The 15200-nt window shown below is 43.4% G+C and overlaps 1 protein-coding gene across 3 annotated transcripts in view; it reads left to right on the top strand.

Annotated features, from left to right (window-relative positions):
• Positions 1 to 15200, top strand: part of RASGRP1 (RAS guanyl releasing protein 1) — an 81226-nt gene that overhangs the window by 51121 nt on the left and 14905 nt on the right. For 2 of the 3 annotated variants that reach the window (XM_061430718.1, XM_061430720.1), the window contains 8 exons: positions 744 to 806; positions 1165 to 1296; positions 3142 to 3295; positions 4628 to 4801; positions 5832 to 5948; positions 10148 to 10423; positions 11842 to 11922; positions 15067 to 15171. In XM_061430718.1, coding sequence (XP_061286702.1) covers positions 744 to 806; positions 1165 to 1296; positions 3142 to 3295; positions 4628 to 4801; positions 5832 to 5948; positions 10148 to 10423; positions 11842 to 11922; positions 15067 to 15171 — 1102 coding nt within the window. The remainder of the gene's footprint in view (positions 1 to 743; positions 807 to 1164; positions 1297 to 3141; positions 3296 to 4627; positions 4802 to 5831; positions 5949 to 10147; positions 10424 to 11841; positions 11923 to 15066; positions 15172 to 15200) is intronic. The other variant, XM_061430719.1, reaches the window with a different exon arrangement.

Genomic DNA, 15200 nt, shown 5'->3' with positions numbered 1-15200 from the left:
CTTTGCAATAAATGTATATTCTTTCCATATATCGCTAGAGACATGTGAACTTGGTGGACTGTTGCTGTTCTTTCATGTTCTTAGGATGGCATCATTCTCATAGAATATTCCCAGTGATATTAATCCTTCACATGCTCTCCAACTGTATTTCGGTCATTCACATAACTTTTTCTGACTTGCCATTACAACCTGTAAGATCAGTCTACTGACACCCGCTATGCATATATTATCATTTTCCTATTATTGCTTGAATTTTCATTATATCTGAATATTTATTCCTTCTTTTTTTTCTTATTCACTGCATAGGGTGTTTTTTGTTTTAAATCAGTTGCTGGAAAGAAAAGAAGGGGCTCTTCTTTTTAGCTTGTTTTCTCTGGCAGACTAGACTCCTAGTCTTGGATGTGGGCAGAGGCACCTCTTCACTTCTTACAGATCATTTTGCTGGGGCCTTGCTGTGCTCGTGACTTCCTCCTTCTGTAGAGGAGATGCTGTGGCATTCTTCCATAAGCCACTTCAGCATGGGCTAGATAAAGTCACAACCTTTGCCCTTCTAGGTGATGATAAGCATACAGCTACACACATCAAGTTGGTTTTATCCTAGGTCCAGAGACGTAAGAAAACATTTTAATTAAAAGAAAATTTTAGGAGGGCTGGGGGAGGGCAGTTTTAGCAAATCTTCCAAAGATAAGAAGTTGCTTGGTTTTTATAACAGAGGCTTCCATTTCCCTTAACCACAGCCCTACCTATAAGGATGCCTTGGCAAAGAATTCACCAGGGCTTTGCCTGAAGATCTGCTATTTTGTAAGGTAACATTTCTGCATACATTTGGGACTTTGTGGGGTGGGTGAAATGAAAGAGCCACATGTTGTACCTAAATCTTTTGTCATGGCTTCTCAGATTATGATTCACTTTAGCATAGCATAGCATTTGATATGGGCAGGTGTGGGGGCCCACAGATGATTGTCAGTGGGTGGTTTTCTTCTCTTCCCCCTACCCCAACTCCAGCTCCTTATATTCTGTACAGAGAAATATATAGTCTTTATTTCCAGGGATACAGGACAAATCAGCCCGTCTTTTTCTGAGTCCTTCTTGTGGGAAGAACCTACCAAAATGTGAGTCCTTGGCTTCAGTTTTGGCTTATGTTTTGTGATTCCCACCATGTAGGTACTGGATAACAGAATTCTGGATCATGTTTAAGATGGATACCAGCCTGGCAAGCACCATGGAGGAGTTTCAGGAACTGGTGAAAGCAAATGGCGAGGAGCTCCACTGCCGCCTGATTGACACAACGCAAATGTGAGTATCCTATCTTTCGAAACCACCTCCCTCCTGTGATATAACCCAGGCTGCTCAGCAAGGCTCTGTGTCCTGCTGTGACCCAAGAAGGCTTCAGGCAGGTTCAGTGGCTTTACCAAAGAGAAAAGCCTGCCAGGTACCAGGAAAGCAGAGAAGTCCCTGGTGATAATGCTGTATGTGGCTTATACCTGACAGCAGGAAAAAAAAGTCTCAGTGAAAAAGAAATCAGGTAGCAAGACGCTGATTAAAATTTATACAAATCCTAAGAAACTGAAAGTACAGTGACTAAATTGGTGCTTCTTCAGCAGCCATTGCCTGGAGGCACCCTGAACTTACAAATACAGAAGGCACTGCTAGAAAATGGATCCTGCAGAGGGTTTATAACATACATGGTACATCTGCGAGAGACACTCCAATCTGTGCAGAGGTGGAAAAGTACTCAGGAATATTTCATATTGTTCCTTGGGATTTTATATTTATGAGATGGTCCCAGTCTGAAAAAATGAATGCCTAATTTGGGGGGAGGAGAGTACACTCATTGTCTGCTAAGGTTTTCATAATGTGATTGCTTTATTTTAGAATAATACAGATCCCGAGGATATAGAATTCTAGTGCTGAAATGTATTTTAAAGATGCTTTTATCTTGGGAAACTGAGGCTCAGCAAGACTGGCTCGTCTGGGGATACAGAGCTAGTTGAGTTAATGACAGAGCAGAAGCTGGACTGTGAGAGCCCCTAGTACCTTGTGCCACGGCCAGATAGAAATGATCTCCAAATCACGTACCAGAGTCCCACTTAAATCTCCTTTGCAGGTTGGACTCTCTGAACTTCTTTCCTTAGAATTGTAACAACGTGAAAGATAAAAGGTTTTGCAATAGCAGCATCTTCATTTTTAAAATGCAGCACACAGGGCCTGGGACAGTACCCTGACTTCCTTGTCCCGAGACACCCCTAGCTGACTTTCCTCTACCAATATTTTCCACAGTATGTTCTTTAGGAATTAGTCAGTGGGATGTTGCCTGACCAGATACACTTGAGAAATAGTGAACTGAACTTCCCTTTTGCGATGCATCTCCGAGCCTATAATGTGCTCTTTGGCTAAAGGGGCTGCAGAATTTGTAGCATTTCCCAAACTTGTCCGACCATACAACCCTTTTGTCAGGAGACAAGGTTCTCAGGAATCCCCGTTTGGGAAACACAGCCTGCAACCTGCTACCTTTCTCTTTGCTTCCTTAGTGAAGGAAACTGAATAAGAAATATGTGGATTGATTACAAGAAAATGTGTGTGGGTCCAACTCTAGAGCTAGCTAGGCTTCCTTGGTCATTTCATTTCCTGGGGACATTTGAGGAAAATGTCACAAGTCTGCCCAGAGGGACTGTGTGTTCCTACACATGATTCCCCAGCATGGCACCTCCTCTCTGTGCTCTTCTGGCATGGAAACTGCCCCCAAACCTTGAGATTTCGACCAGATAGAGTCCCCATCACCCTCATGAGATGAAGGAACACACAGTGGACATGGAGAGAACATATGTGAGGGGGCCAGGACTTGAAGGCCAGGGCACCATGACCAGTGCATTGTTCCCACTTCCTTAAGATCAGCACATTTTACCCAGTTCCCATGGCACATTCAGAAGGCTCATGGGAACCATCAAGGCTCCCTAGCTGTCACCACAGGAAAAGCTGACTAAAGGACACTGTTAATACATTGTTTTGGCCCTGGAAAGTTAGCTAATGGTGCTTTGCATATTCTTGTGAGAAACGTTCATGGATTTACTTGCATTAGAAAAGCAATTTTGATTTATTCTTTTCCCCCGTCTTCTCCCTTTTCACTTTTACTCACAAAAGCAATGCCCGTGACTGGTCCAGGAAACTGACCCAAAGGATAAAATCGAACACCAGCAAGAAGCGGAAAGTCTCCCTGCTCTTTGACCATCTGGAGCCAGAAGAACTGTCTGAGCACCTGACTTTCCTAGAATTCAAGTCCTTCCGGAGGATATCGGTATGTACCCAAGGGGCTGGAGAAAAGCTGCCCTGCGACAGCTCTGAGAGTAAGCAGAGGAATTCAACAGGCCGCCCACCTCCTCCCCCTGAAGACCCCTCTGGGCTGGTGGGCTTTCCCGTCAGGCTGTGTGTAGGTGGGCAAGTCAGGGCACACTGCTGGGCTGTGTTCCTCCTGCTCTGCTCCCCGCTCCACCCTCCAAGCCCAGCTCCCCCTCCCCACCCCTCATTCAGGTGGTAGTACTATGCACACACGATGCCTTGTGCACATGAGTGTACACACAAGACATGTACACACGTGCACACACACACACACACACATTTTTCCCCTTATAATCATCAGTCTTTCAGAAATTTTCTTTAAAATTTTCCTCTCCCAAAATGAGGATAAGTCCTGTAAGAGTTTGAATTCATTCTAGAATAGGCTTTGGATGGCTGGGGGAAATTTCAAAATAAATCAGTGGCTACTGGTCTAGTTCAGAATTTACCTAAACTCTTGAAGTGCTGCTGACATGGCCCCACAGTCACCCCTGATCCTAGAGATAAACTCTGCTGACCGAGACCTTGCTCCTTGAAACTCTATATGTGATACCAAAGAACACCTCTATGCAAGAGAACTTGCTTCCACTGAAGCCAACAGAGCTTCGTTGGAGAGAGAGAAAGAGAATGACATAATAAATTTTGGATTATCTTTGTTTTTCCCCTTCAGCAGCAGAGCTGGAACTAGTATTGAGATTTTTCTTTTATACTGTACTCGTTAAGAGTTTAAACAAGATCCTATCCATATCTGCTCAGCATAATATTTGGGTTAACTAGTATATGTACAGAGAAGGCAATGGCAACCCACTCCAGTACTCTTGCCTGGAAAATCCCATGGACAGAGGGGCCTGGTAGGCTGCAGTCCATGGGGTCGCTAGGAGTCGGACACAACTGAGCGACTTCACTTTCACTTTTCACTTTCACGCACTGGAGAAGGAAATGGCAACCCACTCCAGTGTTCTTGCCTGGAGAATCCCAGGGACGGAGAGCCTGGTGGGCTGCCGTCTATGGGGTCACACAGAGTCGGACACGACTGAAGCGACTTAGCAGCAGCAGCAGCAGCAGTATATGTACACATCCATTTATGCCTAATGACTTCTGATGTAGAGGGGCATGCTGTGCGTGGAATAAGAAAGATGTCCTTCCTGCTGTCCTTGCTGGCAGGAAAGGAGAGGAGGCCCAGGAGCTCCTCTGTCCCTTAGCAGATGCTGGCCATCAGCTTAGCAGAGGCAGCATGCCCCTCGGGTCTCCAGGAGTGCAGGAGCGCAGTCGTGATGAGTTTCTTTTTCCCCAGTTCTCTGATTATCAGAATTACCTCGTGAACAGCTGCGTGAAGGAGAACCCCACCATGGAGCGGTCCATTGCTCTGTGCAACGGCATCTCCCAGTGGGTGCAGCTGATGGTTCTCAGCCGCCCCACCCCCCAGCTCCGAGCTGAAGTCTTCATCAAGTTCATCCAGGTGGCTCAGGTGAGTGACTGGATGAAGACTTGAGGCCTGGGCTACCGGGTAAATTACTCCCTCTCCCCTCAGCCTAGTCTGTCCCTGAGAGCTGCTTTCCCCTCATGAATCTCCTGGTGGGGTTTGTGCACCTTCACCTGTCCTCAGATCTCGATATGATGCCTTTTCTACATCCCACATGAGATCAGTATGGAGAGGGCCATGTAGTCCATCTTCAGAGTCAGGGTACATCTTTAGTTCTGTTTAAATCTTTAACACGTTTCAGAAGATGCTTACCAGCCAGCTTTGTTTTACCTAGTGTGGTCCACTTAGCAAAGGAAAGGGTAATGCAGATTTCAGTCTAGCTGGGCCAGCTTGATTTAGGTCTGTGAGCCCAAGTTATGTTGAAAGGCTGGGTTTAGTGTTTGAGGAGTATGTTTTAAGCATGTGATAAGAAAAAAGCAGATACTATGAACACATATCTGAAATTTCACAGAGATTCTAGCACTCTATCCCAGTTAGTTACAATCCTGTTTAAGCCATGGTGTTGCCCTCAAAAATAAAACAGTCTGGTTACTTTGGGGTAAAGTATATAAAAGATTACACTGAATAATATATTTTTCTAGCTTCAATGTTCTAAACCAGTGTTTCTTAAAGTGTGGTACATGGACCACTTGCTCTGATATTAACTAGAGCTATGTTAAAATCACAGATCCCTAAAGCTCAGCCCCAGCTCCAGGGAATCTAAACATCAGGACTTGGGTTCAGAATCTTTGTGTTAAACAAGTACTTGGGGTGTTTCTTAGAAACGACTGATGTAGAGAGTTGTCTGCAGACCAGCTGAAATGAAAGGAAGAAGATGGGATGCTTTGCTAGATTTGGGATCTGCTGGTCTAGAACTAAGCCTGAGAAAAGAAATGTTTGGAAAACTGCAATACTTGATCACTAGCCTTTGGCCAGAATTAGGAATACTCACAGCACAGAGACAAGAGACAGCCTCAAGCTCCCACATAACTGACATGTACAGTGACTCTGCTAGCATCTGTTTTCTGTGTCACAGAAGCTCCATCAGCTGCAGAACTTCAATACGTTGATGGCCGTGATCGGAGGGTTATGTCACAGCTCTATTTCCAGGCTCAAGGAGACAAGTTCACATGTCCCGCATGAAATCAATAAGGTCAGTGCTCCTGTCTCCTCTAGGGCCCTTCAGCAGCATTCCTAGGACCAGTGTCAGCATTTCCTCCTTGAGGGGCAACCCAGAGAGCATTTCCAAGCCACGCCATCCCTTTTTTAACAAGGCAGAATACCCAGGAGAGAACCCCTTAAGTAAACCCACAGGGTGGGGACGTCACAGATTTGCGGGTGACTCAGTCAGTCTGGCCACAGTGTTACTGCCCTCATTCCCGCTGGTGATTTGGAACATGTGCCTCTTTTCCATGCTCATTGGCCACTGAGTGTCCAGAGCCACCATCTTTAGTACTGACTCCCTTGTTGAGCAAGGAACAGTGGTGGCTCAGTGACCGTAGTTCAGTTTGCATGTCAAGTGAGGTTATATAGTGACACGTTAGAAATCTAACTAGCCACAAACCTTGGAGAGTGCCATTCTGGAAAGTTGAATTTTCCCAGATAGTTGGAAATAAGCTTTTCAGGTACGATTTTGTAATAGGTGGTATTTTATTGGTATTTATTAAGTGTCCTATGTACTTTCCTACATTAGATTTTACAGAGACTTTAATCCTTTATGATACAGGACTATTATTATACATATAAACCATTATGATATAGTGCAGATATAAATGCAGCTATGTATAATATAGGTTTGATGATGACTGCTCTGAGTATTTCATCTCACCTGGCCTTTCTTACTGAACTCAAACCCCAGCCCCCACCTCCAAGCTGACACAGAAGGAGACTCTCTTCTTAGGGAAGAGATATCTTAGCCTCAGCGTCCCATCTGCTTTTCCTAGGTGTTCACCCTTTCAGGAAGTCTCTTATTAGCCATCCCTGCTCTCACAACACTGGGGTTGGAGGGTGCTGCCCCACCCCTACCTTCCAGTGGTCTGATAACCTTCTAATTTTTGGATCATGCTGGCTGAGACCAGGCAGAACAACTGAAGAGGCACATACTGTTCCAAATCAGAGGTGACGCAGGGAGAGAATCACAGACACGAATGTGCCTTCATGTCATATTGACAAGCTTGCTCCTCTGCAAAGCTGCTGGACCTTCGGGGTGGTCTGCAGAGTGAATTCCTAAGACCAGAGTTAAAGCTAGTGTCCCCCAGTGGTTTATTTCACTTTCTATGGGGAACAGAAAGTTCTCTAGCGTCTCTGCTGCTCATCTCTCATCTTGTGAGCCTTTCCCCGACTCCACATTCCCCAGCCCTATTTGCTCAGGTGTGTGCTCTCTTGAGTGCCTGATGAACTATGGAATGAGGTTTGTGACATTGTACAGGAGACAGGGATAGAGACCATCCCCATGGAAAAGAAATGCAAAAAAGCAAAATGGCTGTCTGGGGAGACCTTACAAATAGCTGTGAAAAAAGAGAAGTGAAAAGCAAAGGAGAAAAGCAAAGATATAAGCATCTGAATGCAGAGTTCCAAAGAATAGCAAGAAGAGATAAGCCTTCCTCAGCAATCAATGCAAAGAAATAGAGGAAAACAACAGAATGGGAAAGACTAGAGATCTTTTCAAGAAAATTAGAGATACCAAGGGAACATTTCATGCAAAGGTGGGCTTGATAAAGGACAGAAATGGTATGGACCTAACAGAAGCAGAAGATATTAAGAAGAGGTGGCAGGAATACACAGAAAAAAAGATCTTCACAACCCAGATAATCACGATGGTATGATCACTGACCTAGAGCCAGACATCCTGGAATGTGAAGTCAAGTGGGCCTTAGAAAGCATCACTACGAACAAAGCTAGTGGAGGTGATGGAATTCCAGTTGAGCTATTTCAAATCCTGAAAGATGATGCTGTGAAAGTTCTACACTCAATATGCCAGCTAATTTGGAAAACTCAGCAGTGGCCACAGGACTGGAAAAGGTCAGTTTTCATTCCAATCCCAAAGAAAGGCAATGCCAAAGAATGCTCAAACTACCGCACAATTGCATTCATCTCACACACTAGTAAAGTAATGCTCAAAAGTCTCCAAGCCAGGCTTCAGCAATACGTGAACCATGAACTTCCAGATGTTCAAGCTGGTTTTAGAAAAGGCAGAGGAACCAGAGATCAAATTGCCAACATCCGCTGGATCATGGAAAAAGCAAGAGAGTTCCAGAAAAACATCTATTTCTGCTTTATTGACTATGCCAAAGCCTTTGATTGTGGATCACAATAAACTGTGGAAAATTCTGAAAGAGATGGGAATCCCAGACCACCTGATCTGCCTCTTGAGAAATTGGTATGCAGGTCAGGAAGTAACAGTTAGAACTGGACATGGAACAATAGACTGGTTCCAAATAGGAAAAGGAGTACGTCAAGGCTGTATATTGCCACCCTGCTTATTTAACTTATATGCAGAGTACATCATGAGAAACACTGGGCTGGAAGAAACACAAGCTGGAATCAAGATTGTCGGAAGAAATATCAATAACCTCAGATACGCAGATGATACCACCCTTATGGCAGAAAGTGAAGAGGAACTCAAAAGCCTCTTGATGAAAGTCAAAGTGTAGAGTGAAAAAGTTGGCTTAAAGCTCAACATTCAGAAAACTAAGATCATGGCATCTGGTCCCATCACTTCATGGGAAATAGATGGAGAAACAGTGGAAACAGTGTCAGACTTTATTTTTTTGGGCTCCAAAATCACTGCAGATGGTGACTGCAGCCATGAAATTAAAAGATGCTTACTCCTTGGAAAGAAAGTTATGACCAACCTAGATAGCATATTGAAAAGCAGAGATATTACTTTGCCAACAAAGGTCTGTCTAGTCAAGGTTATGGGTTTTCCTGTGGTCATGTATGGATGTGAGAGTTGGACTGTGAAGAAGGCTGAGTGCCGAAGAATTGATGCTTTTGAACTGTGGTGTTGGAGAAGACTCTTGAGAGTCCCTTGGACTGCAAGGAGATCCAACCAGTCCATTCTGAAGGAGATCAGCCCTGGGAATACTTTGGAAGGAATGATGCTAAAGCTGAAACTCCAGTACTTTGGCCACGTCATGCGAAGAGCTGACTCACTGGAAAAGACTCTGATGCTGGGAGGGATTGGGGGCAGGAGGAGAAGGGGACAACAGAAGATGAGATGGCTGGATGGCATCACTGACTCGGTGGACGTGAGTCTGAGTGAACTCCAGGAGTTGGTGATGGACAGGGAGGCCCGGCGTGCTGCGATTCATGGGGTCACAAAGAGTCGGACACGACTGAGCGACTGAACTGAATTGAACTGTGCTCTCTTGCAGCCTTGTGACTGTGGGAGGCTGACTCTCAGATCTCAAGTAACTTTATCAGGGAGAAATGGCGCTTCCCAGGCCACAATTTTATGAATTACAAATTTCCGGCACAGCGTTTAAAATTGTTGTTTTGTGTTGTGACATGATTGGCAGGGAGTCTCTTCTTCCTGTCTTTGCTTCTGAGAAAGCTGGTCACCACACATGGGGATGGGGTTCTGTGAACCGCATGCTGACTTGAAGCAGGTGTGCTGGAAGGAGCAGGAGATGTGGCTGCACCCTTGCCTAGCACCCTTAGGCCATAGCAGAGCACAGCCTCTAATGCAGAGTCCCCAGGCCTCCGCCTCATCCCTGTCCGGTCCTATGCCAGGAATCAGTCTATCCTGTTCAGTCTCTCTGTCCAGGGTCTCAGTCTGTGAGTGGACTGTCACCTGCTTCCTAGACATAGGCCCATCCTGAGACTCGCTGAGTGAAGGCCCACAGAGCCCAGCATAAGAAATATGAACACTCGACAGAGGACTGAAGTGCCACACTGGAAACACACCCTTCCCTATGCCAGCTGTGGGCAGCACACTTCACTTTGTCTCTGGAACACACAAGGGAAGGGGACTGCGGACACAGTTCAGAGGCACACTTGCCATGTGCTGTATAATCTTGTACCTTTAAAAAAAATTTATCATGTGCTTGTATCACTTATTTTTTAAAAGAACAACTTTAACATAAAAATATTAAAACCTTACTTAGAATTTTCCAGCTGTGAAATAGAGTACACCTTGCGCTTGGTAAGTCTGCTCTGTGACATGTGACGTTAAGTTGGAGCTGTCATTGGAGAGTCAGAAGCTGCACCTTGAGATGGATCGCCCCACGCCTGACTCGTCAGGCACCAGGTGCGATCACGGTAGGGGCTAAGAGTAAACAGGAGGCTGCTGCAGACAGCAGAGCCCGCCTGGAGGGTGCCTGTGACCAGCTCTCCTCTTCTGTTCCGTAGGTTCTAGGTGAGATGACCGAGCTGCTGTCCTCCTGTAGAAACTACGACAACTACCGGCGTGCTTATGGGGAGTGCACCGACTTCAAGATCCCCATCCTGGGGGTGCACCTCAAGGACCTCATCTCCCTGTACGAAGCCATGCCTGACTACCTGGAGGAGGGGAAGGTGAACGTCCATAAGCTGCTGGCCCTGTACAACCACATCAGTGAGTTAGTCCAGCTACAGGAGGTGCCCCCGCCCCTGGAGGCCAATAAGGACCTGGTGCACCTGCTGACGGTGAGGCTCCGTGAAGACAAGTTACTAGCACTTCCTTATCAAATATCAGCTCAGTGAAGCCTCACAAAACTCTGTGAAGCAGATACTATCATTATGTCCATTTTACGGATGGGGATTCTGAGGCAAAAATACGTCACTTGGCAGAGGCTGCACGTTATTAAGTAGCAGAGCCTGGTCTTAGACCCAGGTGGTGGGACTCCAGGGCTGTGCACCTTGAACTTCTAGAAAAGCCAGTCCTAAGCTGTCTGGGAGGAGCTGATAGCAAATCATGATACGAGACTTGGTAAGAGATGGAGACAGTGGGTTTTCATTTAAAAAAAAAAAAACGGTGGGGGTTGGGGGGACATGGCAGTGAGTTAAAAAAAAACAAAAACAGGTTCATTATTTGGGTCCTGCCACCACTGGCTTAGATTCCAGAGACATTCAAGCCCAGGGCAGGTGAGCACTTGTCGTGGCGTGGGAGATGAGGATGTGCCCTTTGGGTGCAGCATGAGAGCAAATGAACTCCCTTCCAGACTGTGGTTTTGTAGTTCACCAGCTGTGTGACTGTGGGCACAGAACTCTGTTTCCTTCTCTGTAAAATCAGAGGGGTTCATCTCTGTGATGACTTCTCACTTCTCTTTCAGTACTAAAATTGTACAATTTTTAATCTGCGCTTTTTCTTTTTGCAGCATGGAATAATCACTGTAGCCTCTTTGTACCTCAGGGGACTATTCTGATAGTTTCTCAGGCTTTGCATTTAGCTGGTATCTAATCCCAGCCTTTTTACTAATTGGCCAGGTGACTGTGGCTGGTCTCATCCTTAAGACAGTAACATCTGAGAAAAGAGCACCGAAACTTAATTTTCTTGGATTACAAATTTTGTGAGGAAAGCAGTAAACATTCTTCTACCCAAAACATACATAAGCCGCACTCAAAAAAAATGCATGTTTTTGAGTTCTTAAACCCCTGAAGTCCTTCCATAGAATTAGGTTAAGAACAAGATTATTTCTAAGACTGCTGTCCTCTAAAATTTTAAAGTTCTAAAATACATAAAACTCTTAATATCATTTGATAATTGTCACCTAAATGGAATTCTGTTGCTGGAATCAAATTTCAATAGTTATCTGGCCATGAACTGTCCTTTCAGTCTGCTTTGGGAGAGAACACCTGAGGTGTGGACTGTCTGACCAGATAGGGCCTTTGGTCTAGGTTCTACATAGAAGCTTAGCTATTTAACTGTAGTTCAAAAGGATCTTCTCCAAATTTAGAAACATTCTGAAGAACTAATGCTTGCCCTACTCCAGTAGTAGATGTTATATCCCCAAAACTTCGTGAATTTTTAACAAGTAACTTACAGCCTGGAAGAGGGAACACCAGGAAAGAAACACTGGCAAACAGCATCCTAGCAATTAACTCTGTTCTACTTTGCTTGGCAGTTATCCCTAGATCTCTACTACACTGAAGATGAAATCTACGAACTTTCCTATGCCCGGGAACCCAGGAATCACAAAGCCCCAGTGAGTTTTTCATACTAAGCCTCCCATATTTAACAGGTGCTTTACAAGTTGCTCATCAAGGTCATTGATCTTGTAATAGACTTTAGTTCAGTTTAAGAAGCATATTATGTTTCTATTATGTGCCTAACATTGTGCTAGGAATAAGGAAGACCTGAGTACATATGAGGAATAGTTCCTGACCAGAGAGAGCCTGCACAGTACTCAAGGGGATAAGACTCCTATGTGAACAGTAAATAACAACATGCCATGAGTGTCAGAAGTGGGAGAATCAGTCAGTGGTTTACTAGTTAGAGAGGGGATATGGTGGGCTGGAGTGACCTTGCCCTCCTGTTGATTATAAAGCATCTTCACATCAGTTGTTTCTCTGTATCCATTCATCTGTTCGTGGATATTTAGGTTGCCTCCATGTCTTGGCTATTGTAAATAGTGCTGCAATCAACACTGGGGTGCATATATCATTTCAAAGTACGATTTTCTCCAGATATATGCCCAGGAGTGGGATGGCTGGATCATACAGTAGTTCTCTTTATAGTTTTTTAAGGAGTATCTGTACTATTGTCTATAATGTCTGTACCAACTTACATTCCCACCAGCAGTGTAGGAGGGCATCCTTTTCTCCCCACCTTCTTCAGCATTTATCATTGGTAGACTTTTTGAAGATGGCCATTCTGACCATTGTGAGGTGATACCTCAAAGTACTTTTGATTCGAACTTCTCTGATAAGTGATGTTGAGTATCTTTTCATGTGCTTTTTGGTTATCTCTGTGTCTTCTTTGGAGAACTATCTATTTAGATCTTCTGCCTTTTTTATAATATATATATATAGGGTTTGGTTTTAAGGAGAGCTGCATGAGTTTTTTGTATATTTGGAGATTAATCCCTTGTCACTTTTTTTGCAAATATTTTCTCCATTTTCTCAGTTGTCTTTGGTTGTTTGTGGTTTCCTTGCTGTGAAGAAGTTTTTAAGTTTAATTAGGTCTCATTTGTTTTTATTTTCATTACTGTTGGAGGTGGATCAAAAAAAGATATTGCTGTGATTTATGTTAATATTCTGCCTATGTTTTCCCTCTAGGAGTTCTATAGAATCTGGACTTACATGTAGGTTCTTGATCCATTTTGAGTTTATTTTTGTGTATGGTGTTAGAGAATGTTCTAATTTCATTCTCTTACATGTAGCTATCCAGTTTTCCCAGCACTACATACTGAAAAGACTTTTCTCCATTGTATATTCTTGCCTCCTTTGTGTGGGTTTATTCCTGGGCTTTCTGTTCTGTTTCACTGATCTATAGTTCTGTTTGTGCACCAGTACCATACTGTTTTGATTACTGTCGCTCTGTGGTATAGCCTGAAGTCAAGGAGTCCAATTCCTGCAGTTGGTTTTCTTTCTCAGGATTGCTTTGGCTATTTGGGATCTTTTGTATTTTCATACAAATTTTAAAGCTGTTTGTTCTAGTTCTGTGAAAAATGCCATGGGTAACTTGGTAGGGATTGTGTTGAATCTGTAGGTTGCCTTGGGTAGTCCTTGGAAGAATACTGATTCTTCCAATCTAAGAATATGGCATATCTTCCCATCTGTTTGTGTCATCTTCAGTTTCTTTCATCAGCACCTTAGTTTTTGGCATACAGGTCTTTTGTCTCCTTAGGTAGGGTCTATGCTTAGGTATTTTACTCTTTTTGATGCAATGGTAAATGGTATTGTTTCCCTAATTTCTCTTTCTGATATTTCATTGTTAGTGTATAGGAATGCAAGAGATTTTTGTAGTCTGAAACTTTACCAAATTCATTGACAACCTCTAGTTTTCTGGTAGAATCTTTAGGATGTTCTATGTATAGTATCATGTCCTCTGCAATGATAGTTTTACTGATTTTCCAATTTGGATTTTTTCTCTTTTTCTTCTCTGATTGCCATGGCAAGGACTTCCATAACTGTGTTGAATAAATGTGGTGACAGTGAACATCTTTGTCTTGTTCCTGATCTTAGAGGGAATGCTTTCAGCTTTTCACCTATGAGTGAAAATGATGTTAGCTATGCATTTGTCATATATAACCTTTATTATGTTGAGGTAAGTCCCTACGCCCACTATGAGAAATGGGTGTTGAATTTTATTGAAAGCCTTTTCTGCATCTATTGAGATGATCATATGGTTTTTATTCTTCAGTTTGTTAATGTGATGTATCACATTGAGTGATTTGTGGATACTTAAGAATCTTTGTATTGCTGCTATAAATCCTACTTGATCATGCTGTATGATCCTTTTTAATACATTGTTGGATCTGGTTTGCTAGTATTGGGTTGGCCAAAAAGTTTGTGTTTTTCCGTAAAATGTTAAGGAAATGAACTTTTTGGCCAACTCAGTATTTCATCTAGGATTTTTGCTTCTGTATTCGATATGAACCTGTAATATTTATGTGTGTGTGTGGTATCTCTGTTTGGTTTTGGTATCAGGGCGATGGTGGCCTCATAGATTGAGCTTGGGAGTCTACCTTTCTCTATAATTTTTTGGGAAGAGCCTCAGAAGGATAGGTGTTACCTCTTTTCTAAATGTTTGATAGAATTCACCTGTGAAGACATCTGGTCCTGGACTTTTGTCTGTTGGAAGTTTTTTACATCACCATTTCAGTTTTACTACTTGTGATTGGTCTGCTCATATTTCCTATTTCTTCCTAGTTCAGTCTTGGAAGATTGTATCGAAGAATTTGTGTATTTCTTTTAGGTAGTTTAATTGACATAGAGTTGTTTGTAGTAGTAGTCTCTTATCATCCTTTGTATTTCTATGGTGTTAGCTGTAACTTCTCCTTTTCCATTTCTAACTTTATTGATTTGAGCCCTCTCTTCTTTTTTCCTTGATGAGTCTGGCTAAAGGTTAGAGGTTTATCAATTTTATTTTTTTATTCTTTCTCTAGTTGCTTTACAGGGAGGAAATCTAAATGAACTACTGCTTTACTCTGTCAGTAGCTTCAACAAAAAGTTTAATGGAGAGAGAACTGTTCTAGATTACGATTACATGTGGGCCCTCTGCTCCCTGCCACTGTGTAGTTGACGGTTATCCATAGATGCAACTACCAGGTAATGGGAAAACAAAGAGCTGTAGGTTATAAGACTGCATTATAGTTATTGGGATTTCTCTAAATATTTCATTTTAGCCACTAACACCTTCAAAGCCACCAGTAGTAGTGGACTGGGCCTCTGGAGTATCTCCCAAGCCTGATCCAAAGACCATAAGCAAACACGTCCAGAGGATGGTGGATGTAAGTACAGCTGTGTTTCCATGCAGGCA

Source organism: Bos javanicus, chromosome 10 (genome assembly GCF_032452875.1).
Source record: "Bos javanicus breed banteng chromosome 10, ARS-OSU_banteng_1.0, whole genome shotgun sequence".
Lineage (NCBI taxonomy): Eukaryota > Metazoa > Chordata > Mammalia > Artiodactyla > Bovidae > Bos > Bos javanicus.
This window is presented reverse-complemented; position numbering and strand designations above follow the sequence as displayed.